Source organism: Elgaria multicarinata, chromosome 4 (assembly GCF_023053635.1).
Source record: "Elgaria multicarinata webbii isolate HBS135686 ecotype San Diego chromosome 4, rElgMul1.1.pri, whole genome shotgun sequence".
In the NCBI taxonomy this organism is placed as follows: domain Eukaryota; kingdom Metazoa; phylum Chordata; class Lepidosauria; order Squamata; family Anguidae; genus Elgaria; species Elgaria multicarinata.
Window position 1 is genome coordinate 58855867 of NC_086174.1, and position 25440 is coordinate 58881306.

General features: G+C 38.5%; 1 protein-coding gene across 4 annotated transcripts in view; it reads left to right on the top strand.

Moving 5' to 3' along the window:
* ARID4B (AT-rich interaction domain 4B) overlaps window positions 1-25440 on the top strand; it is a 107093-nt gene that overhangs the window by 52277 nt on the left and 29376 nt on the right. For all 4 annotated transcript variants that reach the window (XM_063124351.1, XM_063124354.1, XM_063124355.1 and 1 more), the window contains exons 6-15: window positions 1622-1701; window positions 5138-5229; window positions 7552-7690; window positions 9863-9942; window positions 13735-13808; window positions 15099-15245; window positions 17524-17592; window positions 18672-18766; window positions 22661-22758; window positions 23251-23506. In XM_063124351.1, coding sequence (XP_062980421.1) covers window positions 1622-1701; window positions 5138-5229; window positions 7552-7690; window positions 9863-9942; window positions 13735-13808; window positions 15099-15245; window positions 17524-17592; window positions 18672-18766; window positions 22661-22758; window positions 23251-23506 — 1130 coding nt within the window. The remainder of the gene's footprint in view (window positions 1-1621; window positions 1702-5137; window positions 5230-7551; window positions 7691-9862; window positions 9943-13734; window positions 13809-15098; window positions 15246-17523; window positions 17593-18671; window positions 18767-22660; window positions 22759-23250; window positions 23507-25440) is intronic.

Here is a 25440-nt window from a genome sequence, read left to right on the forward strand (position 1 = left end):
ACTCCTCAGCATACTGGCAAGATGTGATAAAAAAAAATATAAAATCACAATTTATTACTGTCATTTAACAGACCCTGTAATTTAACCGAGTGTTTCAAGAAGGAAAACATCTACAGAGCAGAACTATCTAGAATATAATTCCCAATGACCATTTTAGATTACAGGAGTTTTATGTAACCTTGCTTTATCTATTGAAACTTAGTCTTTTTTTTTTTTTGCAAGAATGAATGATAAAGTAAAGGCTCAAGCCTCTGACTGACCAATATGGAGAATTATTATTGGTGAAGGACACTGAAAACATAATTTGTACCTGAGTTTTCCCAAATTCTGATTTTGTTGTGGCTATTACTATTCAAGAAGGAGGTTTTAAGTTGTTATGAAATATCTTCACAGTGAAAGTTTTCAGCCTAGTAAACACAGTATTTGAGTTCTTGGTAAATACAGAAATGTATTGTTAAATTATAACACATTTGTAAATCAGAGGTATTTTGTGTCATCTACTCTTCACTCTTCAGTAACTCCTATTTTCAGAATACATAGAACTATTTTGAAAGTCTGAAAGATAGATTTATGGACTCCATAGAGTATTGGTTTGATTTTGGAAGCTGTAAGGTTTTATAAATTGGAATTACAATTAATCTTCAAAATTCACTGCAAGTCCACAAGTCATTTGTAAGACATTTGGGTTTCTTTAATGCTGTTAACGTACAGTGTAATTGCATGATATAAATATTGATTGAGTTGTCAAGATCCCTTTCCATGCATGCAAAGGTGGCTTGCTGATTTTCCCTCTGGATGCATCACCTTGCACCAAGACAAATTCCACTGCAGTGGTATCCCTGACTATCACGAGTTACGTTTGGCGCACCTGGGAGAGCTACAGTGAGAATGGGGAACCTGAAAAGCCCTTACATGCTTAGTGCTTTGGCTCCTGGCAATTAACTTTAATTCTATAAAAATATTACCAGATGACAAAACATTGCAATGTACCATTGCAATGTCAATACCAAACTTAGCTGAACTCTCAAAAACTTCACAAATTGGGCTTGGTAGTTTTCAATGATTTCCTTGTAATGTGCAAAAACTTTGTTAAAGTGAAACAGTACACCTTGAGTTTTCCTGTTTTTCTTTTGTCCATTGGCTTTAATAAATAGCCTGTCACTCATTATTTAGCCACTGATGTTTTGAAGAATTATTAGGCCTTGCATAGTGATTGATTTCACTAGGCATTAAGTTAGAAATTAGGCTTCTTTTCAATGCATTTGTTTTTAATTTGCACACACTGTTGTCATAGATTGTCATAGATTTGCACCCAGCCTTTACCATATTTGAATGCAGCCAAAGCATAATTAGCTTTAATTCTTGTTGAAATTATCAGGACAGGGCATACTTGGTTCTATGCTTAATTGAAAGTTTATATTATTATATGTCTTAATTTTGTAAACCGCCCAGAGAGCTTTGGCTATTGGGTGGTATAGAAATGCAATAAATAAATAAATTATTGTTGTTGTTGTTGTTGTTGTTATTTGTATCCCGCCTTTTGCCCAATAAGGCAAGGTGTGTTAAAAAAAATTCTGACGGCACAATTTTTTTTTACATTTTCTTTTACCTTTGATAACAGTATTTGATGATGGAGATGAGAAGACTCTTAGACGGTCTTCCCTTTGCCTAAAAGGAGAAAGACATTTTGCTGAAAGCGAAGTAAGTATGTGTGATCAGCAGTGCCTTGGTTTTCTAGATCTGTGCATTTATGAATTTTATCTGGTTATGCTATTGAAATTTGGCACACTCTCAAGTTAACCCAGCAATTAATGAAAAGGAAATATGGACACTTACAACACTGCTTCACTGAAAATAATGAACAATATGCTCAGTTGTTCATGGCTTGAGCCAACGTATCTTTTACTTCAGGGTTAGTGTTCCATAAATGGAAAATGAGGCAAAGAAAAGCAACCATCTGTAAAATAAATGTTTTAACAAATATGATACTTAAATTTTTTGAATTCAGTGATGATAGTGGGCCAGTTCGCATGACATGACAGTCCATCATGAGTTAATGTTGCTATCTCCAGTATTCGAGGCAGTAAACCTGGGTGCACCAGTTGCTGGGGAACGTGGTTGGGAGGGTGCTTTTGCACCAAGGTCCTGGCTGTGGGTTCTTGGTCAACAGCTGGTTGGCCACTGTGTGAACAGAGTGCTGGACTAGGTGGACCCTTGGTCTGATCCAGCAGGGCTCTTCTTATGTTCTTAATTTATCTGTGAGTAGCTGTGGTGAGTGTTGGCCACCATTATGGTCATGCAAGCCCCACCTGAGGGTTACTGTGGTTTGTTGTGTCTAAACCTGGGTGGTGGGGGTTATTTGAAGGTTAAAGAATCCGTTGTTTATGCAAGGGTTGTTTAACCCTTAAATAAGTCCCATTGTTCAGGTTCAGATGGCATGACAAGCCATGGCTGGGCTGGAACTTGCTTATTCATAATGGCAGATAGCACACGCTACAGATACTCATAGGTAAATAAGCCCACAATGGGCTGTCATGTTGTCTCAACCAGATCAGTGTGTGATAAAAGTATACAAACACATCAGGGTAAATCAAGATAAAACAAATATCTAACTACATCTGAATCATATGTCAGGATGTTCAGTAAATCATACTAATTAGTTAACTATGATATCAGGTGAGATTTTTTTTCATACTTAAAATGCACATCCTGTGTATACATTACACCATGGTAACCTGGTAAGTAACTCCAAAGCCAATAAATTGTCACCTGAAAATTGGTAACAAAAGCAGAGAATTAATGAATGAGAGCTAGAGCTTTCAGTTCCTCCCTTTACAGAGCAATCCTATACATATGGCTGACATCTAGTTTGTGGTCTTCTCAGTGCCAGTTGAAGACTATTTTATTTTCCCAGGCTTTTTAATCCTTCAGTTTTAAAAATTGTGTTAATGTGTTTTTAAATCATTGAAGGCCTTTATGTTGACTTTGTTTTTACTCTGTTTTAAACTTAAGGTTTTTAGATTATGCTTTACTATGCTGTTGTAGGAATGGGCAAACCTCCTCATGTCTGGTCTGGGGGTGGGTCTGCCACTGTGAAATCCGGGCCTCTTAGGGTCCTACTGATTTTCCTAGAGCCCTGGTGTGGCCGCCATTGTTCGCAGGGTAGCTCTCCTGCTTTCGCAAAGGAGCAATAGGCTGAAGGTGACAACCATGATCGCAGGAAAATTACAGCTATAAATATTGTATTTTATGCCATTTGTGGTTGTAAAGTACTTACTTTTACGTAAATTGCAGCCGTTTTCGAAAGCTATAGAGCCACCCTGTGTGAACTCCTAAGAACCCGGAGGTGAGTGGAGCCAGTCTGCTGCAGAATCTGTGGGTTGGATTCTTTTGAATCCAGTCTCATTTCGGTCTGCGGCGCATTTCTCCAGCATCCCTATGCTATTGTATTTTATGGCTTGAAGTTTTGTTTTGTGAACCACCCAGAGAGCTTTGACTAAAGGGTAGAACAGAAAATATTTATTTATTTATTTATTGCATTTCTATACCGCCGAAGCTTTCTGGACAGTTCACAAAAATTAAAACCTTGAAAACAACTCAAAGAATAAAACAAATAATTGTATAAAAACACAGTATAAGAATATAATATAAAAGCACAACCAGGATAAAACCGAGCATTCTTTATGTAATAAATGAATGATGAAATAACTATTCAGTGGGTCCTTCTCCCAGGAAGAATGGGTATAGGATTGCAGCATTAGGGTGCAATCCTATGTCCCCTAGCCAGTGTCTGGGGGAAATAGGCTTTTGCAGTTTCTGGGTTCTGACCTTGGAGCCCAGAAACTTCACTTGCCACCCCCTCATAGCCAGTGCGGTTCTCTTCACACCGACCACGGAATCTGCTGTAGGCAGCTTCCTATGCACATCTCAGCCTCCTTCTCTCCCCGAAGCTGCATCTAGAAGAGTTAAATCACCTAGGGAAAACGCAGGTGACTGGAGCACAAAGGCGAGGCTCACCTGTGTCCTCTGGCTGCCCTGCGTTAGTTACTTGGCAGTCTCGGACTTCGGAGGCTGCCGACTATCAAGAGATGATTGTGCCCTTAATCTAGGAACATAAGAATCTGCCTTATACTGACTCAGACAGTTGGTCTATCAAGCCCAGTATTGTCAACACTGACTGGCAGCAAATTCAACATTTTGCACAGGATTCTTTCCTAACTACCTGGAGATGCCGGGGATTGAACCTGGGACTTTCTGCATGCAAAGCAGGTGCTCTGCCACTGGGCAACAGCCCCTCCTCATCTGTTTCCAGATACTAATTCTGTGCAGTTCGTGTCATGTTTCCCTTTCACATTTTATCTGGGATTTCTTCAGTAAGTGTTTTCTTTAATCAAAAAACAACCAAATAACTTCAATTTAGCACAATGAGAAGCAGTTATTTTGAGGGTACTCCAGGATGGTACCTAGGATGCTCTGCATTCAATGTACCTCGAGGAGCCTAGCCTTATCTTGCTTCTTCGTTATTTCCTTTTGATGATACTTAGTCTTACTGCAGGGAGCAGCTGTTGCCATGGAGAGCAGTGCATCTTGGGTTTGGGGAAGGACAAGTTAAGTGAGGGTGGGGTGTGGATGTGTGATATATCTGTTGCAAATTTGTTTCCAAGCTGTTGCTAAGTATTTTTGAGGGCAGAGTGCTGAACTTGTAAATGTCTAGTGCTTTGGAAAGCGCTTCCTAAATGTCCAGTCCTCTAACAAACTGCCTGAAAATCTAAATGCCCCATGTAGACCACAGGTTATCTTGAAAAAATGTGCTTGAAGGAGAAACAGATACTTTGGGGGTTACAAAGTACTGGTAACAAGGAATGGCATTAAGGCTGCAACCTTATACCCACTTATCTGGAAGTAAGCCCCATTGAACTCAAAGGCACTTATTACTGAATAGACACACATAATAGACACACATAAAATATTTTAAGAAATAAATAAAATACGAAATAAGTTACAAGGTTGGGCTGTGTGAGTGATAGAGCCTACTCCAGAGGTTTACTTTTTAGTTCAATATATTTATTAATATTCAGACAAACTTGGTTAGTGAAATTTCTTGAAACAATTCAAATTGTAATGCTTTTGTCAACAGACACTAGATCAACTCCCTCTTACCAACCCTGAACATTTTGGGACTCCAGTCATAGGAAAGAAAACAAATAGAGGAAGGAGATCTAATCACATGTAAGTTTTTTTTAATAGTTCTATAATGTGTTGTTACCTTAATTTTCAGCAGATTATTTGAAGTTGATAAAAAGAAGTAGCATATAATTCATACTTCAAGTTGAAATTGCTGCTGTGAAGTCCTTGTGCAGAAAAGGAGCAGAGCCTAACAGCTTTTTTAATTCTGGTAAGGTTGGGAACAGTAGGGCAAGGCCACCGCTGACCTCTTGTGCTTAAGGGTGACAGAAGAAGAGCCTTGCTGAAAGGGCCATCTAGTCCCACAGACTGTTTCCCTCAGCGGACAGCAGTTTTGTTCTGGGAAGACCACAAGCAGGGCATAAAGGCAACAATCCTCCCCCACTGTTTTCACCCTAGCGACTGAGATTCAGTGACACACTTCCTCTGAAAATGGAGGCTCTGCCATCGATCTTGCATACATTTGTATAAACTACCCAGAGAGCTTTGGCTATTGGGCAGTACAGAAATGCAATCAATCAATCTAGACATCTAAGCCAATGGCCTTACTAGATTTTGTGGCAGTGGATTCCACAAGTTAATTATGCATGTGTGAAGAAGTTCTTTTTTGGTCAGTCCTGAATCTACTGCCATTCAATTTCAGTGGGTGACTGCAGGTTCTTGTTTTGTGCGGGAGAACTGCAGTTGTAGCCTAATGAAAATATAAGTGAATAGAACTGAACTATTCACATTTGTCTTGTGTATCTTGCACAGGATGCTTGTGTTGCAACATCTAGAACAGGGATGAGCAATTTTGGGAGGCCTGGGTGGCATTTTCACTTTCTCCACACACTCTGATCCTTACGGATGCTGAAAAATAAATTAAAAAAATAATATGTCCATAGTGGCTTGAGAGCACTAAAAGGGTCAAAATTAAATTGTTTGCAAGGTAATTTTGACCCTTTCGGCACTCTGTCGCCACTACAGACTCTGTTAAAACATTTTAATGAATGGGGGGTGGTAAGGTCTAGTAGTTGGGGATTGGCTCAGGCTACCCTTTTTATTTAAGTATGTTTTTATTGCATTATCTTCTATTCTGCATTTGTTCCATCTGGCTATAAATATCGTCTGCTTAAAGCTAAAAGGTTATATGTTATTAAAAACAATGCAAGGTGATAGAAAGGTAATGCTCTGGATTCTAACTTGGCAGCTCAAACATTGAAATGGATACATAAATACAAATATAATGAAAAACATGTATTAAAATAAACTTTACTTTTGCTTGGGTGTTTCCATTCAGCAAAACACTGAGAAAAGATTTTAAAAAATTACTTTGTAGCATGAACAAGGAACACCCACTCTGAAATATTTTTGTCAAATGTAATTTGAATGCTTGCACTTAGATAATGGCTTTTATATGATACTACATAGGTTTTAACTCTTGTAAATGGTACTGTTAAATTTTTTAATGTTCTTTCATCTGTGTTCTTCCCATGTTTGTAGATAAAATTATTCCCTCTCCTTGTATCCAGTTGTATTTGCCCATCAGCATAATGCGCACTCCTGGCAGAATAGAAATCTCCTCCTTCTGCAGCCCGCCCTAAATCTACTCTGGAGGGTTAGGGGACCTCTGGTGCAGATTTCAGGAGGTGGGGTGCAAGGGAGAAAGGAGAAGGAGGAAATTCCATTGTACAAGCAGATGTCCACTTGCATGATATTGAGTTTGTTTTTAACAGAATTTGAAATTAACAGCTTTCACTGCACAAAATTAAAGCTTTCACTACACAGAATTTGAAATTAACAGACTTCACCACAAAATTAACTGGTTTCACCACAAAATTACATTTTTTCCTATATTTTATCCAGTCTTTCCCACATGATGAGCATAACCCAAAGCCTACCCACATGATACTACTGCAGGTCAACTGATCATTTGGTAGGCTGGCTATGCACATGACTGCATCACAGTATGTTATCTAGAAATAATGTTTTATAGTATATAGAAACTTGTATTTTTGTTAAGATTGTTGACTACAGTAAACATTTCAAAGAAATATTGTCAGTGCTTCAGATTAGTTTACATTAGTCAATTTATGTCCTGCCTCTCTAACCAAAGATGTCAATGTGGCTCAGAAGTCCAAACAATAGCCATATAAAACAGGGTTAAAACACAGCATCAGTAAAATAAGTGAGAAGCAAACAGAGACAGCATTATTTTGAAAGCAATATAATTTATTACATTGGAATTAGGGCTGATTTGGAAAGGGCCCTTAATACACTTTAAATGGAGAGAGAGAGAGTTTTGCCCCCCCTTCACATTCTGCTGACCCTTAATCAGAATTCTAAACTGAACAGTAAAGTTTAACGTGATAATTCTTTTTCTTGTAGCCCAGAGGAAGAATCTTCCTCATCCTCAAGTGACGAAGATGAAGATGACAGGAAACAAACTGATGAATTGTTAGGAAAAGTTGTATGCGTAGACTATGTTAGTGCGGATAAAAAGAAAAATCTCTGGTTCCCAGCTTTGGTAAGTGTTTGTCTTTTATTCTGTTTAGATTTAGAAGCTTTGTTTTGAGAAACAATAACAACATAATGTAGCCCTGGAAATCATTCTGGTCATATTGACAAATAAGGTCAGATTATTTTATATCTAGTTTATTTGTACATATGAGATGCCAACTTCATAAAGCCCATGCTACTATGAAATGGTACTGTCTAACGCCCGATAAGGAATTGGCATTCCAAATCAGTGTATATATAATAAGATAGAGTATATTGTAGAGTAAAATAGAATTATTCTTTTTCAACTGTTTCATGATCCCTCTTAATTTCCTTGCTGTTGGTCCAACTCCCAGCTGCAACGAAGAAGGGTTTGAAAGGGCAAAGGCAACAATTAATGCATTGTTGCATTGTTCCTGTCTTATTCCATGAAACTTCTAGATTGGTGAAACTGCATATTCAGAATTGATGTACTTCTGTAAACCAGTTGCTGTAGAACACAGTGTTGCCTTCATGCCCCACGTATGGGCTTCCTGAAAGGATCTGGCTAGACATAGTTACAAATAGAATATTGGACTAAATGGACCCTTGGTCTCACCTAGCAGGGCTCATGTTACGTTCTTAGCTATTGTGCAGCAGCAAGAGCGGAGGAGTCACTGGTAGAGGATGGGGGAAAGGGACTGTGTCAAATCAGCGACTTCGGTGCTACTAAGGCTGGGAAGACGTTGCTATGGAGGCGGGCAAGTAAGCAAGGTCTAAGCAGAGCATCTTCCCTACTCTTCTCTGGGCAGTTTTAGTACCCGTAAGGGGCAGTTGCTCATGCCACCAGGCCCAATTTTAAGGCACCAGCAGTGACTGAATAATTGCAGGTCCCTTCCTGCTCACTTAAGGCATAGACAATTATTTGAAGTCCAGAAAAATAGTCCCTTAATAAGGTTTTAAAAGTTTGTTCTATTATTTATTATTTATTTATTTAGAGTACTTTTATCGCGCACCTCAGCCAAAAAGGCTCTCGGAGCGGCTTACAATTGATCAGTAAAGAAGACAGTCCCTGCCCTCAGGCTTACATTCTAAAAAAGACATGACACACAAGGAAAATGGGATGGGGAGGGAAGAGGGAGAAAATAAAAAGAAATTAAGGAGACTGTTCAGGTTGGTGGGAAGGCCCTGCTCCGTCCTGTCATCTCCCAATGGAGGGGCAGATCAACAGCTCTTTCTTCTTCCTCACAGGATGTAGATGACAGTTAGCCCTGTGTGTGTGGTGGGTCCAACTGAAGCAGGCTCTAATGGTCTCTGCCTGCTCCAGGCTACCTCGCTTCTTCTATTTTATTCATATTATAGAAGCTTGAAAGAATACTTGATTATGAACTGGAAGAAGGTTACATAAGGATCAGACTTATAATAGATAACTCTGTAACTTAGCCAAATGGCAGTGGGTCGGATCAAGAAAAAGGTGCCAATTTGAAATAAGATAATTTAATTATTGGCTCAATTGATACAATGTTGCAGTAGATTATATATTACTGGAGCTGCTCAGCAGTTTAAACTCTTCCTGAGATCAGATCAGAAAAGAGGAGCACAAATTTTAGCATAGCTTACCAACTTGCCATTATTTCTGACCGCTCTCCTTTCCTGAGTCTTCCAGAAAACTGTTAAGAGGGAGAAGGTTGTGTCTCAGTTCATGCTGGGCTTTGGAGCAGCAGCAGCAGAAAGGTGCTTCTGCCTCCTCTCTCTTTGCACCAGGGAAAGGGAAATCAGCTTGAAGGGATGCTGCTTGTTTGATTCTCTGAAGCCCAGTGTGAAGTGAGGTAAAAGACTCCTCCCTCAATCCTCTGCATGCAGGTGTCCAAAAAGGGCGTGTGCGCATGTCTTTTCTCTCATTTAGCAGTGGACTTTGGAGAAGGCAAAAGCACTGCGAGTCCAGTCTCTCTTACTGCTTCTGTTTCCATTGCCGAATGAGAGACCCTCTGCTCAGCTCTGCATCCATTTGTGGCACAGTAGAACATCCCTCCCCCCCAAGTTCTCTCCAATTTCCAAAAAGCTCAAAGGAGTAGATTTTTCTGGTGGGCATCCATGGCTGGAGCACCAATATTTGTGCATTGTAGGATCTGAGCAAGAAACAGCTTTAGTGAATTCCCCCCCCCCCCGAATACTTGGTACACTCTGAGAGGACTTAAATATTCTCTTTCTTTTTATGCAGGTGGTTTGTCCAGATTGTAGTGATGAAATTGCAGTGAAAAAGGATAATGTTCTTGTTCGTTCTTTCAAGGATGGCAAATTGTGAGTGGAAATCCTCAACCTAGTTATTATTTATCTAACTGTTTTATAGAATTTGTAGCTGACAGAGATGGCCAGATGCAGAGCTGTTTTACACATGCCAATAATGGGGAGTGACAAGATGCAAAAGCCAATTGTTTATCGTGTTATCCACCCTGGTTATGCCAAAATGGTATAGAGTGCATAGCATATGTGTTAGAAACAGTTTGCAAATTTATGCTGCTGTATGAGTGGAAAGATAGCCATTTAACAGACTTGTTCTTTAAGTCAAAGTTCGTTTTATGACTGAATGTTTCTAAACAGTCTGCTTTTGCATTTACATGCTTAATCAGTGCAACAGGCTATCTATGGCTACTATTTCTGATGGCAGTATGCTACCTCCAGTATCAGAGGCAGTTTGCTTATGTATACCAGTTGCTGGGGAACCCAAGCAGGAGGGTGCCATTTGCGCTCATGTCCTACTTGCGGGTTTCCCACAGGCAGCTGGCTGAAGAGAATGCTGGACTATGTGGACCCTTGGACTGATCCATCGTGGCTGTTCTTATGTTTTTATGTATAATTCTTCCCCCCTTGTGGCTAGGAGAATATTCCTAAATGGGTTAGGTCCTGCCTCTGGGACCAGGAAGGCATGGCTGAAGCACTGTTTCCTGAGAGACAGGAAATACCTACCAATCTCCATTCTATTTTCCTGCCTGACACACAGTATTTTTGTGGAGCTCTCCAAAGCATGGGGGCAGGGGGAAACAAGAAACAGCTTTTGGAACAAGAGAGGGATGTCTAGCAGTCACCAGCAGCATGGCCATTATTCCTTATATTCTAGAGAACGCCAGTGGAGTAAAGGGCTTGCTCCCAGAGCAGACTTCACGCAAGTGGTAGAAGATCAAAGAATCAGGCTAGTCACCATATCCCATTGAGAGGCCATGTTCGGGAACATGTGTCTTCACCATTACCTTACCAGTTGCTCATTGTCTATCTCCTTAAAATGGATGTGTTGTTTCTTATGAGAGTGTTCGAGGACAAGCCTGTAAAAAGCTTAAGAGTCTGTCTCCTTCTCCTCTTCTCAGTTTTCCATTGATCTGATTCTAATCTCCATCTGTGGCCTCTTTGTGATCCAATTCTCCCTCTAGGGAAGAAAGTAAATGGTCTGAAAGACTTTTCAAAAACTCCCCCCCTCCCCGAGAGAGAGAGAGAGAGAGAGAGAGAGAGAGAGAGAGAGAGAGAGAGAGAGATTTCCAAAAAACCTCTAGATAAAGCTGTGTCTAGGGAGAAGGAGATGGGTGTGTTTCTTATTGGCCCAGGCACCCCTGGTTTTCAGACTTTGTGGCTCACTCAGTCCAGGACCCATGGCTTCTTGGATCTGTTTAAGCAAAATCTTCTTCTGCACCCTCAACTTCGTTTCCTTTGATTGCCTGAAGATTGAAAGGCAGGGACACCTTAAAAATACAAACTTTGGCACTAACATTGCAGTATCTGGAGATTACCCTATTTTTTTTCACCCTCTTGCCAAGAAGTCCCTTCATTCCTCCTCTCTGATCTCTTCTCCTCCAGCCTCCAATTTGCAGTCTTGGAATCTGACTGTGTTCTTAAGACTCCTCTGTAGTCTGTTGAAGCCCTGGGAGCTGTTTCTCTTAAGTTATTCATCCTTTAAACCATTTTTCTGGTGGTACTCACTTCCTCACATAGGGTTTTAGAGATTGAAGCCCTTCCTGTAAAGTCTGAACTCTGTATTTTTCAATATGGCAGTTATTTTCCATACTGATTTGTTGTTTTATCCCCAAGATTCATTCAGCCTTCCAGAGGACACATGAGTTGGTTCTGCCATTCTTCTGTCTTCATCCATCCACACTTAGTGATAGTGGCACTCCTCTATTATGCCCTCTCACATTTTGTGTGGATCACAGTAGGCCCTTGCACAAACACAGGGATGTTTGTCTCCTTTAAGCACCCCTCCCTTAAAATAAAATGAAATTCCACTGCTATCCTTTCTTGCTGGTTGAAGAAGTGCATTGCCCTTTCTTACTTTGCATGATTCACAAAGTATTCTAGTGAATTCAGTAAGGGATGCTACCTCTGCAGCTTCTTGGGAAAGAACCCCTCTTGAGATTTGTAGAGGAACAAATGGACCGCTGTTTATAGCTCTATGAGGTACTGCAACTGATACCTTGACAGGGACAGCCTTTGATCTAAAGTCTTATGACTTGGTATCTTCATGTATTTGGGTGCAGAGTATTCTCGCTTCCATGAGTTCACAGCATTCAACATTCCATCTAGGAATATCCTTCTAGACAGAAGGGGAGAAAACAAAGTTCTTACTTGGTGAACTGTTCTTCTTCTTGTGGTTAGGGAGACATTCCATTCACCCATGTCATTTACTCAGATCGTGATTCCTTACAGTCTTTTCTCTACACCTGTGATTTTCAAACTTCTTTTTTGAGCCACTTGAAAATTGGTTGGGATCTTAGTGGACCACTTAATTTTAAAAAAAGTTCTACAAATCAAAGTACATATATAACTCATATTGTAATAGGGTTTTTTCTTAAGCAGTGACATCATGATCAGAACCAGTGTTCTGTAATGAAAATCATTGAGCCTAGGCCAAGCCACTGAGAAAAGCTCCTTTAACTAATGAAATTTTAGGGAAAATTAGTAGACTGCACCAGCACCATATTCTAAAAATTGTGTACAGGGCCAAGTACAGATATTCGTGACTGTTTCACAGCCTTTCTATGGACTACCTGAATGAACTGTGTGGACCACCAGTGGTCCACGAACCATAGTTAGAGGAACTCTGCTCTACATATTCATGTTTTTTCAGTACGTGGTTTGGGGGTCATTTCTTCCCTTGCATTTCTTGTTCCACAAGGTCTCGGTTCAGCCCTCTTGTATTCCTTTGTTCACTGGTGGTCTTGGCCACCTTATCGTAGTTACTGTGTCTATTGCAGATGTTCCTTTTTGACTCTTTGCTTCCTGGAGGTTTGTGGGTTGTTCCTGCCTCTCAGGAAATGGCTCTTCAGCCCTGTCTTCCTGGTACCAGAGGCAGGATCTAACTCATCTAGGAATGTCGTCATAACTGAGAAAAACAGAAGTTCACCAGGTAAGAATGTTGTCGGTTCTCTCACTTACTTTTATTCATAACTTGCCCTTTTTGATTTATACATTTAACTAATGAAACACATAACAATGGCCTGGAAACATGGGATTCAATCTTACAGATACTTACCTGAGAATAAATCCCACTGACCATAATGGAACTCATTTCTGAGAAGACATGCATGGGATTGCGCTTATAGGCACCAACTCATGCTCCACCACTGACAACATTGTCTGTTCCCATTGACTTCTGTTCATAGCAAGTTTATATTAAAAGTTCCTGTACAGAATTAAACCTGCTCTGGAAATGGACCTGGGATGGCCTGCGGTTGGATGATTATGAATCAATCTGGATTTCCAGCTCAGTTGGATCTTAACCTTTGTTAACTATGATCAGGAGCTGGTTGTGTGTGTGTATGTGTATGTATATATAATTTCACATCCTCAGTCTATATATCAATATCTTCTTGATGCTTCTAGCTAAGCTAGCAGCATAACAACTTGACTAGACTCACATTGAATGTAATGGCTGTGGATATAATTTTATCAAAATACTATTTGGATTTTAAATTCCTTTTTCTTTTATATGGAAAATGGATTCTTGATCTATGGATAGTTAATAATAGAAGAAATCACTTTCTTTAAATTAATCCCATGACCAAAGCATAAATGCTTAAACATTTGTGTGTGTGTTTTTTTGTTTAGCTCTTCAGTACCAAGGAAAGATGTTCGAGAAATTAGTGATTCATCATCAAAACCTGATGCTGCATTGAAACAAGGTATGAATAACCTTGAAATAGAAAAGGAAATGTTTTCCAGTTCTCTTATAATTGGCTTCTCCACCTAACAACCACATGGCTACTCTCTGGCTTCTGCTGTAGAGGCAGACATAGAGTAAACCTTGCAAATGTTTTTGAGCTCCTTTGTCAGCATGTTGGCTCAGCTGGATTCTCCCCTAAACTGATATATTCGAGAAGAGGGAAATGGTGGTCAACAGAAGTTATATTTATTTATTCATTTTATTTATTTAAAATATTTATACCCCATGTCTCAAACATAATTTCTGAGGCATTACAGAAATTTTATTAAAAGATAATTAAATTAAGAACAAGAAATTTCAACATCATAAATGACAAGCATCAATAGAAAAAGCTTTCAAAACAGTTTTAGAAACAGTGGTAGCAAAAGGCTGTACACATAGCTGTGTGTTCAGCAGGCATGTGAAAGCTCTCAGAGGTTGCATGGCTGTTGGACAGAGAGGAGGTTCCATAAATGAAGTGCCACAACAGAAGAGGCCCCGTCTCACGTTGCTGTCAACCACACTTCAAGAAATGGGGGCACTCTGAGGGAGGCCTTTGATCTTAATAGTCAGGTATATTTGTATGGAAATAGATGGTCCTTCAGATGCTCATGTCCCTAACCATATAGGGCTTTCGAAGTCAAAGCCAGCACCTTGAATAGTGCCCAGAAAATTGGTAGCTAGTTAACTTCTTTAAGTAATGGAAACTTTTGTTTCCTGTTATTAGTACCAATTAAAAGCCATGCTGCTATATTGCACCTTTGCCGCATCACTCTAGCAAGGACTAGTTTCATTGCACAAGCATTGGTTTATGCTAGTGCAATGCCATTAACTCTAGTGCTAGGGCACAGTTAGATCCTATGCTGTGTTTTTACCAAGCTGCTTAATTTTTGACATTGGCCACATTCAGACAATATGATCCTGGCTTAATAACGCAGGGTATATATGAGCTTTGTGTACCCCCACACTTGCCCTTTTCTTCTGCTTTACTCCTTCTTCATGAAGGGAAGGCTCAATTAATCTGTTACAACCAAATGAGAATCCAAACATGCCAGGATTTGGAAGCCAACTTTAAATCATTGTTTCATATTCTGGTTTGTTTGGAAGCCCTTAACCATAGACTGTAAGTTATGATTAATTGGCCTCCTGGCTTGCTTGCTCATTAGGCAAAGGGGTTGCATGTGGGTGTCCAAAGCAAATGCATTATGAATCCAGGATTTGATCATCCAAACTGGGCCATTCAATATAATAAATGCAATTCCATTTACAGCTTTTGATCAAGCCTTAGAATTCCATAAAAACAGAACTGTTCCCAGTACCTGGAAGACTGAGTTGAAAGAGGAAAGTTCCAGTAGTGAAGCAGAAGAGGAGGAGGAAGATGAAAAAGAAAAAGATAATAGCAGTGAAGAAGAGGCAAGTATTGCATTGAATTTTTATTGAAGCTAAGTGGAACAGAAAATATCAAGACTCATATTGCATTCTCCCCAATTCTATTTAATTTCAAGAAATGGGTAGACTTGTTGTAATTAGCATTTATTTAATTATTTAAATAAAATTATTTTTAGGTTGCCTTGAAAGGTAAAGCCTTCACAACATAGCATACGACATAAAAACAATGCAAACTATGAGCATAGTTCCAGAATAAAGGAGAAAAATATAATTTATTTCTCCTGCGGGTTTTTAAAAAAATATTTATTATTTTTTATTTATTGCATTTATATCCCACCTTTTTCCCTCCAAGGAACCCAAGGCGGTGTACATAATCCTCCTCCTCTCCGTTTATCCTCACAACAACCACCCTGTCAGTTGGGTTGGGCTGAGAGTCTTGTGACTGGCCCAAAGTCACCCAGTGGGTTTTCATGGCTGAGTGGGGATTAGAACCCAGATCTCCCGACTCCCAGTTCACCATTTTAGTCACTACACCACACTGGCTCTTAATAAATGTTTCATTGATGCCATAACCTTTCTCAAAACCTTCAGGTTTTCAGTAGAAAACTTCTCATTCTGACCAATTTTTCCAGAACAATGATCTTGTCTTTTCCTTACTATCATGCTGTTGACTGCATCCACACAACAGAACAACCCAAACTCAAGGTCGAGTATAGATTGAGTGTGGATTGTTGTTGAACCATGGGTTGTTGTGTTGTGTGAATCCAGCTGCACTAAGAAACCATGGTTTGTTAACTACGAGTAACCCACAGTTCACAACCCAACAACAAACCATGGGTTCTCTTCATGAGTTCATGATGAATAAACCATGGTTTGTTAGCACAGGTGGGTTCATCCAACACGTCAAGCTGCATTTCAACAACAACCCATGGCTCAACGACAATGTACTCTCAATTCATACTCAGCCTTGAGTGTGGGTGTGAACCCAGCCAGTGTTTCTTCCAAGTTGTATACACTATTTAATTATGGTTTTATTTTGTACTGTTTGTATGTCACTTAGGGATTTCTTTTTTATGTAAGGAATTCATAAATTTCATCAAATCAATAAGTAGTCATTGAGTTTGGGCTTTGAACTAGCAGCAGATGCATAGCTGGGGATGGGGGACTAAATCACATACTGCTGTTCTGAAATGATCCATTGTGTATTCTACCCTGATCTGCAAGCTGCACATTTCAGTCAGCAGCGACTTGATAAAAATCTTTACCTTAATATTAGCATAGTGCTTTCCTAAATACTTCCTCTACATTGCATCATAGTGATGTCCAAAGAGTGCAGCACTTGCTGATTTTCTAAATTTTTATTAGAGTTGGTTTTCCAGTCTACAAAAGTTAAGGAAAGAAGAAATCAGCATAAAAAAAGAAAAATTAGGCACAAACACACGCACAGTGACCTTGAAAATGCTGCTAAAATATATGAGGAACTTCAATAAAAATGTCAGTTGCCTAATATGTGTTGGTATAAACTGGAGTTGGTTTTCTGGGCAAAAAAACCTGCCATTTCCACAGTAGGATATTTTGTCTTTGGAGAGAAAATTTAATTTCCAGTTGACTGTTTTAATCAATTCACAGGTAACATGTCAATTGAGATTGGCTATCTATAATTTAATTAAAGCTTTGATAGTAGCAGCAGTTCAACACTGAAATCCGATACACCAGAATTTTTTGTGTTCTCCCTAAAGGCTGTTCCCCAAATCACATGGGCAACCCATTTTGCAGAGAGAGAGGCATGGGGAAAGGGACTCGGTCCGTGCTCAGAGGAGTTGCTCCTCCAACAGTGGGGATTTTTCCCCTGACTGGGAACAGGGCCTGGGAAAGGCTATAGGGCCTCAGACGGAACCTCTGCGGGCTAGATTGCGACTCTCTGTGGACCACATTTGGCCTGAGCGCTGCATCCCTGCTATAATAACTTTCTTGGGAGAAAATCCATTGAACTCAAAGGGCTTTATTTCTGAGCAGATAAGCATAGGATTGTGCTGTATGTATTAAATCTTCTATGTCTTCCCACATTGAAGCTCTGTGAATATTTTGCAATAAAATAAACATAAAAATAAGAGTTACTAGTTTAAAGATATAGAAGTTACATTCGATTTTAGAGTTTAAAAAATTGAAGCATTCTATGATAATGACTGAACCTCCTTCTAAAATATACATTTAATTCCCTGAGCTAGTTTTTTTAGATAACAGTTGCATGGCTAACAGGGTATGTTAACATTTCCTCTCCTTATTACATTATTTAAATTAGGAAGAAGTAGAACCCTTTCCTGAGGAAAGAGAGAACTTCCTACAACAGCTCTATAAATTCATGGAAGATAGGGGTGAGCATTTTATTATGATTATTGTATAGTTTGTTTTAATGTACAAGAACGTAGTACAGCCCTGTCTTTTTTCATTTTTGTCAGTTGAAAGTTGTTCCTTTTAAAAAGAGTGTTCATAGCTATTAAAATGCATACCTTATCAGTAAAAAATAATTTGTATATGATATAGCCCATGATTACCTATGTATTAAATCCATTATTGGTTGATTGATTGCTACCATTTGTATTCCGTATAAAATATAATAATACAATAATAAATAACAGTATAATAATTTAAGAACAGCACCAAAACACAGTGCTTAAAAAATCAACAGACCGAAATAAACATTTTGTGTGTGTCTGTATAATCCAAAAATACAATAGGCCTGCACAACTTGTAGCCCGTCAAAACCAAATAGCAAAGTGCTTGACTTTACACCGTTTCTTGCAATCTCAAGCAGACAGCTAAAACAGGAGGTTTATTTAAGCCCCTGGTGGCTCTAATACATGGCTGGTAGGCTGTGTGAGTCAGATTGGTGAGTTACATGTTGTACAAACCTGAAAATAAAAATTATTGTAGGATAAATATTGGTGATTCAATACATTATAGTCTTGAATTGCATTAGAACGGCATTTTGCCCAACTGCCTCTTAGTAGTCATAAGGCAAATTGAAATTATTTGGAAAGAAATTTGAGTTGAATTAATTCAACAATTTTTGAAAGACTTTATATCAGTTAAGTCTTTGTGTTCCTTTACACTACTTTTGCCACTTTAGGAGCCCACACATATTTGAAAATGGCTTTTCTAATTATTTGGCGGAAATTTATCTTTTTTTAAAAAAACTCTCTTATTTGAGCTCAGTTAACGTGATTGTTAACTAGGAAGATGAGCCTGTGGTTGCAGTTCTGTGCATGCTTACTGGGTGTAAATCCTCTTGAAAATGTTTGGAATTGCTTCTGAGTTAATATGTGCAGCATATGTGTGGCATAATCTGTTTGTGAGATTGAAACTCTGAGTTGATTTATATGCATTAAAGTCAATATGAGGAGTTTTCCTTGCAAAGCTAAAAAGCCACACTTCAAAATACTTTCTTTCACAGGGACTCCTATTAATAAGCGACCTGTACTTGGATACAGAAACTTGAATCTCTTCAAATTATTCAGACTTGTACATAAGCTTGGAGGATTTGATAATGTAAGTACTATAAATCAGGGTAGAAAGAATTTCAGTCTGAAGAAAAGTTATTAGTGCAGCTTTAAAACATCTATGGAAAGAGATGTGTAGAAGATGACATGGACACAGCTCTTAGGTCTACTTGACATACTAGGTCTCCCCCACCCCCACCCCAATGCTGAGATTCTTCTTCATGAAAAAAGGATGCACTTGATGTAGTATTTGGTTAACAGATCATCCTTTTATGGCGGCAATGAAGTATCTAGGGCAAAAACAAACAAACCAATCTGCCAATGAAATTTTACAAGGTACATTTTTTTATGCATGGAAAAGAAAAACTAGTGGATAAAGGAGTCCTAAGAGTTGTGACCTAAGCTAACACATGTGTCTTCTTACTATCTACACAATGAAGTTTTGATTTGCAGTGTTTGGAGATATTAGCAGGGTTCTATGCATTCTGTGATTTCCTGTAAGAACAGCAAAAACTCAAAATTTCGTAATGTATACAGAGCTTCCTGAGAATATAAACTTTCATATTTTTTGTTTGTAAAGTGAATTGGTTGCCCTTATGATAGCAAAGATTTATTTGAAAATGTGTGGGGAGTCCCTTATTGCATGTAACGTAATTAAACTGTCATACAAGGAAATATATTCCCAATTCTTTCATTAAAATTTTTAAGCAAATAGATGATAGAATGCATATCTGATAACGTACATTGCTCTATGTATTTGTTTAAATTAAATTAATTGAATTCATTTATATAACACCATATCAAAAGATATCTCTATGCAGTTACTTAGTATTTAAAGTTGAAGCTGCAGTGCTGTCCTACTCCTACTTCAATAATGCATTCTAGTTACTGAGAAAATAGTTACAACTTTCAAAACATGTTACTTCTAGGTTTACTTTTTCTTAATGCTTGCTACAATTAAATGTCAAATGGCTGAACAATGTGAAGTGCATATAGCCCCCAAGGAACTTTTATGTGGCTCATTTGCTCTTGTTGAAATTCTAAAAATATTTACCGGGTGGATAAATAATATGTCATTTGCCCCAGGGTTGTATAGAAATTATGCCCATCCGTTTGCAGGTTTATTGAAAAGGCAGAAGACACTTACATTTTTGAACCATATTCGGGGCTAAATCTAGATATTTAATATTCAAGGCTTATAGTGGAAGGATTCTAGGTGACTTTTCATGGATGTATAACTCAGCTGACAAGATGGAACTTGCTCATATGTCTATGGAAAGAATGATCTGCAAATTGACAGTAGCCTTTGGGGAAAGGTACTATAAATGTGGTTAAATACGATCCAAATGAAGTGGAAGTGACTTACCACACTGAACTGCATACACACATTTGTATTACAGTGGGAACCATGCCGTCAGCACAACATATGAAACAGGCCTCACCGGGTAGTGCTAATTGTCTAAAATAGTAAACTGATCACTAAGTGGTACTTAAAACTGAAGCTAAAGTGCTGTCCTACTCCTACTACAATAATGTATTCAGTATTAATGAAATCACAGATTAAGTTTCTAGGCGATTTTCATTAGGCTAGTCCTTGCTTCCATTTTTAATCAACAATCCAGGAACACGCATTCCTGGTTGTTATCGTGATGTCCAAACCTGGAACTCTGGATTGTTGATTGGTTGACTGAAAGCAGAAGTGATGGGTATGTGGACCCCACAGCAATTCATGTGTTAAGCAGCTCAGGAATTATTGCTACATGCGAACTGGGCCAATGTATGCCACTTCACATTTAGACACATGATTTACAATCTGGACTGTTCCCAAGATAGGAACACAGGAAACTGCCTTACACCTGGTCCATCTAGCCCAGTCCTGGCAGTGGCTCTCCAGAGTTTCAGGCAGGATTCTTTCTTTGCCCTATCTGGAGAAGCTGGGGATTGAAGATTGGCTGGTTATCATGTTCACCACAGGGCAGGGCAGATATACTTACCATAACACAGTCTTTGCCAAACTGGTGCCCTTCGGATGATTATGAAGCCAACTTCCATCAACTCCAGCCAGAATGGCTAATGGTCAGGAATGCTTGGAATTCCCCAAAACATCTGGAGAGCACCAAGTTGGGGAAGTCTTCTGTAGCAGGTGTTATTATTGACACCTGGGTATATTATCTTTATTCCTGAAATTTTGGAGATTATTTTGAAAGGTATTCAGATATTTTGCCTCTTAAATGTTTTCAGCTCCTTCAGCTTCCTTCCCCTGCTACCAAAACTGAAACCAAAAAGTTGGAATTATTTGTCTTGAATGGAATAATAAGCTGGGAGGAAGAAGGAAGGATTCTATAAATAGGATCATGTGTTCTTAAATTTGTCTCAAACTGCTGTAGATAGCCATTTTTTGCTTCTTTATGAACCTCATCAAGTTTTCTTTTAAAGACGGTCACAATCTAGACTGTGACCCACTGAAGCACTATTCCCACATAATTTAGATATGTGTATCTACATGCAATGGTGTAGTCTTGAACTGGCAACGCCTCCATAGTTACTATCAGATCAGTAACACCCATTCCATGAATGAAAGGGAAAACAGCCAAAATAGTGTGGCCATGTTTCTTTTTGCCCTTCTTCCTGTAGCCTGTTCCATTGCCACCAAGTGGAAATCTGTATTTCTCTGGCTTCCTCCATCAGACCAGCCTCAAAGGTAGTGTGTAGTTTGGCTATTAGAGATGGAGCGAGTAAATTCCACCTCCTAAAAGAAGAGATCACAAAGTTTTAAATAATGTTTAAAATTTTAGTGAAGAAAAATGTCTGAGGAATACATTTTAAAATCTGATTGGATATATATTCACACACACAATACAAAGAACCATATGAGCAATAGGGATAAATCCATCCAGCTAACTTAACTAGACTGTGTCCCTATTTATTCATATCTCTTATCCAAGCAATATCTTACTGCCATTGGTTCAGCTCTCTCAATCAGTTCTCCAGCTCCAGCAGTTTCAACTCTTTCCTCTTGGATTCTAGGCTTCTTTCCTTCCTTCTCTTTCTGCTTCTCTTCCTTTTCATCTTAGACTTTTATCTCTTAAAATTAGTTTTTATTCTCTCCAATCCCAAGCAATCAGGAATGTAGTTTCTTCTTCATTTCTGCAAGCTAGTCTTCTATTTCTTGAGTTAATACTTTTCTCTCTCCCCCCTCCCCCAATCTTCAGTTGACCTTCATAATCTCCTGGATTCCTGAGCAAACTTCCTGACCCTTACATTCGAGCTAAACTATTGACCAATAAACTATTAATCCTTTTTTCTGAAACTGACATGTGTGTGCACGTGTGCACGCGCATAAACACACACAATTAATTTAACCCCATAATATCTGAAAACCAAAATTAATACAAAATCGTGGGCTGTTTTGTTTCTTCGCAGTTGCAATGGGATTGTGTGTGGCTCAGTCCAGCCTTGCCTTTACCTGTTATGTCCATTGGTGAACCCACTAGCTCATTGGACATAATGTGTGGCATCTGCCACAGGTACACTACAGTGTACAGAAGCTCAATATTGCATAATTTTTACCTTCTGATGTTGCCAGCTATAGATTGCACTTTATTGGTTCCAGATGCATCTGATTGTTCACATGATAGACACTGTAAATGTTATACCTAGTGTATATATCTGTACTAGACCTGAGGGGAGAGCAGATGGAAGTGGATCTGTACACATTTAAAGAATGTTGGAATAGGGCTTGAATCTTGAAATGCAATTGTAGTTTAGTATAAAACAATATACTGTTGCTTGAGGAATTGTTTCATGCATCTAATTTTTTTCTTGCAATTTTAGGCCCTTTAATTTCAGAATTTTTAAAAAATTTAATCCGCACAGAATCATTAATTTAAAAATAAACATTAAGTTTGTTAATTGAGATAACAATTTTCATTCTGTTTTATAGATTGAAAGTGGTGCAGTCTGGAAACAAGTGTACCAGGATCTTGGGATCCCAGTCTTGAACTCTGCTGCTGGATATAATGTTAAATGTGCTTACAAAAAGTAAGTAATTCAGTGTATTTAGTGTTTCATTTTTTGCACTCAAAAGAGGAATTCTTCATCTCAGCCAAAATGAGCATAGTATAATTCTGATCTATATCTGTTATTATTGAAAATAAAAACTTTTATCCTAGTGGACACATTTATCACATGAAATGCTTTTTCACTCCAGTGTTTTAAAACATATATACACATTTCTAGCCTTTACTACTCTTAAACTGCTGTCTGAAGCCTATTTGCCTGGAAGTAGGTTCTAGTGAAATCAATAGGTTTAAAGAGGTATAAAATAATTTAGCTAAAAATAATTTCATGAGTATAACAGCTTAAAGATAACATCCTAAGAGTTTATATATATTTTCTATTGGTACCAAGTTTTTAACAAATCAATCTTGAAACATTATTATTTGGCGAATTAATTTATATTCTAAAGAGAGTAGTTGCCTCATATAGAAAACCAGTGCTAACTGACATTTGCATGTTGCTGTCATCTTTTAGATACCTCTATGGCTTTGAAGAGTACTGCACATCAGCTAATGTTGAATTTAAAATGGCATTACCAGAGAAAGTAGCAAGCAAGCCCTGTAAAGACCATGAAAAAGATGTGAAAAAGCATGAAGAAGCTGAGCTAAATATAAAAGAAATAAAAGTGGAAACCGAAGAAAAAGTTGATGATACAACAGTTATGAAGCAGCAAATTGCACCAACTGAGAATGAAAATGAAAGAAAAGAAATGGAGAAATCCTCCTCTTTGGTAAGAGCTGACATTCCGGTATCTCTACATGCTATTGGTATTGTGACTGTAACATGTTTTATTCTATATGGTAACCTGTTTTATTCTAGTATTGAGGTACTATCTGTTCATCTTACTACATTTGTCAAAGTATTAATGGCAGAGTTAACAGGATCACAGCCTGTTGTGGTCCTGATTAACTTGAATGGATCTTTGGAGGATTTACTAGGCAAAGGGCCAACAAAAGTTCTGTTTAGGCTGAAATAAAATACTGGAATCACAATGGAAACTTTCCTCCCAGAGCAAATAGCAGACACAGCCTCTACCCTCAATTACATCAGGACTGTAGCAGAGCCAACAAATTAAATTTCCTCTCCTGTTTTTCCAATCCAGCTTGGCTCTCTGACCCCACTGCTGGCACTGGCTGTTTTAATTAGTTATATGATGTTTGCATTCATGTTGTACCCCGCCTCGATCCAGAGGGAGAGGCGGGTAACGAATAAATAATAATAATAATAATAATAATAATAATAATAATAATTAGTTTTTAAGGATTTTAGACTTGGTCCAGTATCACAGTTCTATGATAGACAGTAAAGATTGATGTTTTTATCTTGAATACAACATAACACGAATTGAAAACACTAGAGAAGCTAAATACACAGCTTTTAAAATTTGAAATTGTTTGGGTGCCTGAATAAGATTCCATAAAATCCTTGCAGTTACGATTTCTATTTAAAACTTATAAGATGTGATCATGTTCAAACAACATACTGTGACCTGTCATGGGTTATTTAAACCATGACAAGCTGCGGTGCACAAAGTTGAATAAGCAACCCCCATTTGGGGGTTGTCATGTCATGCCAAACTAGCACGCGTGGGTTCCTCAAGCATTAAACAATCCTCTCATATCCCTGAAACAGACTGTGGATTATGTGAGGGTTGGTTAACCCTTGCTTAACCCACATTTTCTGGGTTCACACAACATGACAAACCCCAAGCAGGATTGCATATTCATGGCTGTACCCATCCTGCAGCCTCACCATGGGTTAAATAACCCACGGTGGGCTGTTGTCTCATGCGAACAGTCCCATTTATTCATATCGCAGCATGATTGCTTGATAACAACAGCAAATAATGTACAGTATTAATGATGACAGCAATATAACGGAAGAAAAACTGTGCTCCATACCAGCTGATTTCTTTCTAGTTCAAGAAAAGTCTATCCTTGTAATGATACATTAGACCCACTGAAACAGCACTACAGGAATTATTCAAGAAAAAGCACCATATTGGGTCCTTACAAATAGAACCCTTTCTAGGTAAAGCTCCAGACTGCTACACACTGGAGACCTTCCACACAAGCAGATCTAATAGTGAGAAGGGTTCCAAACTTCAACTTCACATACAGATGTAAAGTCCAAGAGAAACATGGGAAGATTCAAGAAAAAACGTTTGTCTTTTTCAGAGGCTCAAAATTGTGGGGGGGGGGGGGACAACATTTGCGTGGGGAATTGGAGTGGGGGAGGGGGAAAGTTTTATTAAGTACTTTATCTCTTAGAATGAGTGAGATACTATTCAAAGCAGTTTTTAAAATCTATTGTTGTTGTTGTTGTTGTTGTTGTTGTTGTTGTTGTTATTATTGCTTTGGATCCAAAGCAGTACTATGATGATGGGATTGTGGCAGTCCTGGATTAACCTTTAAGCAATATAAGTAGGTGCTTAGGGCACCAAGGGAAGGGGGGCACCACAGAGTACTGGTACCATAGCTGTAGCCATCTAATTTTAAGGAATTCCAGATTCATAGAAAGGGCCTAGCAGCATATTCTTTGTATTTTTTTTCTGTTGCCCTAGTTATAAGTAACTATATTGCTTGCCGTTATTTAGTGTTAAATAAATATAATAAAAACAGTTTATATTTAATATAGTAAATATATTAAAGAAAACTGAGTTTT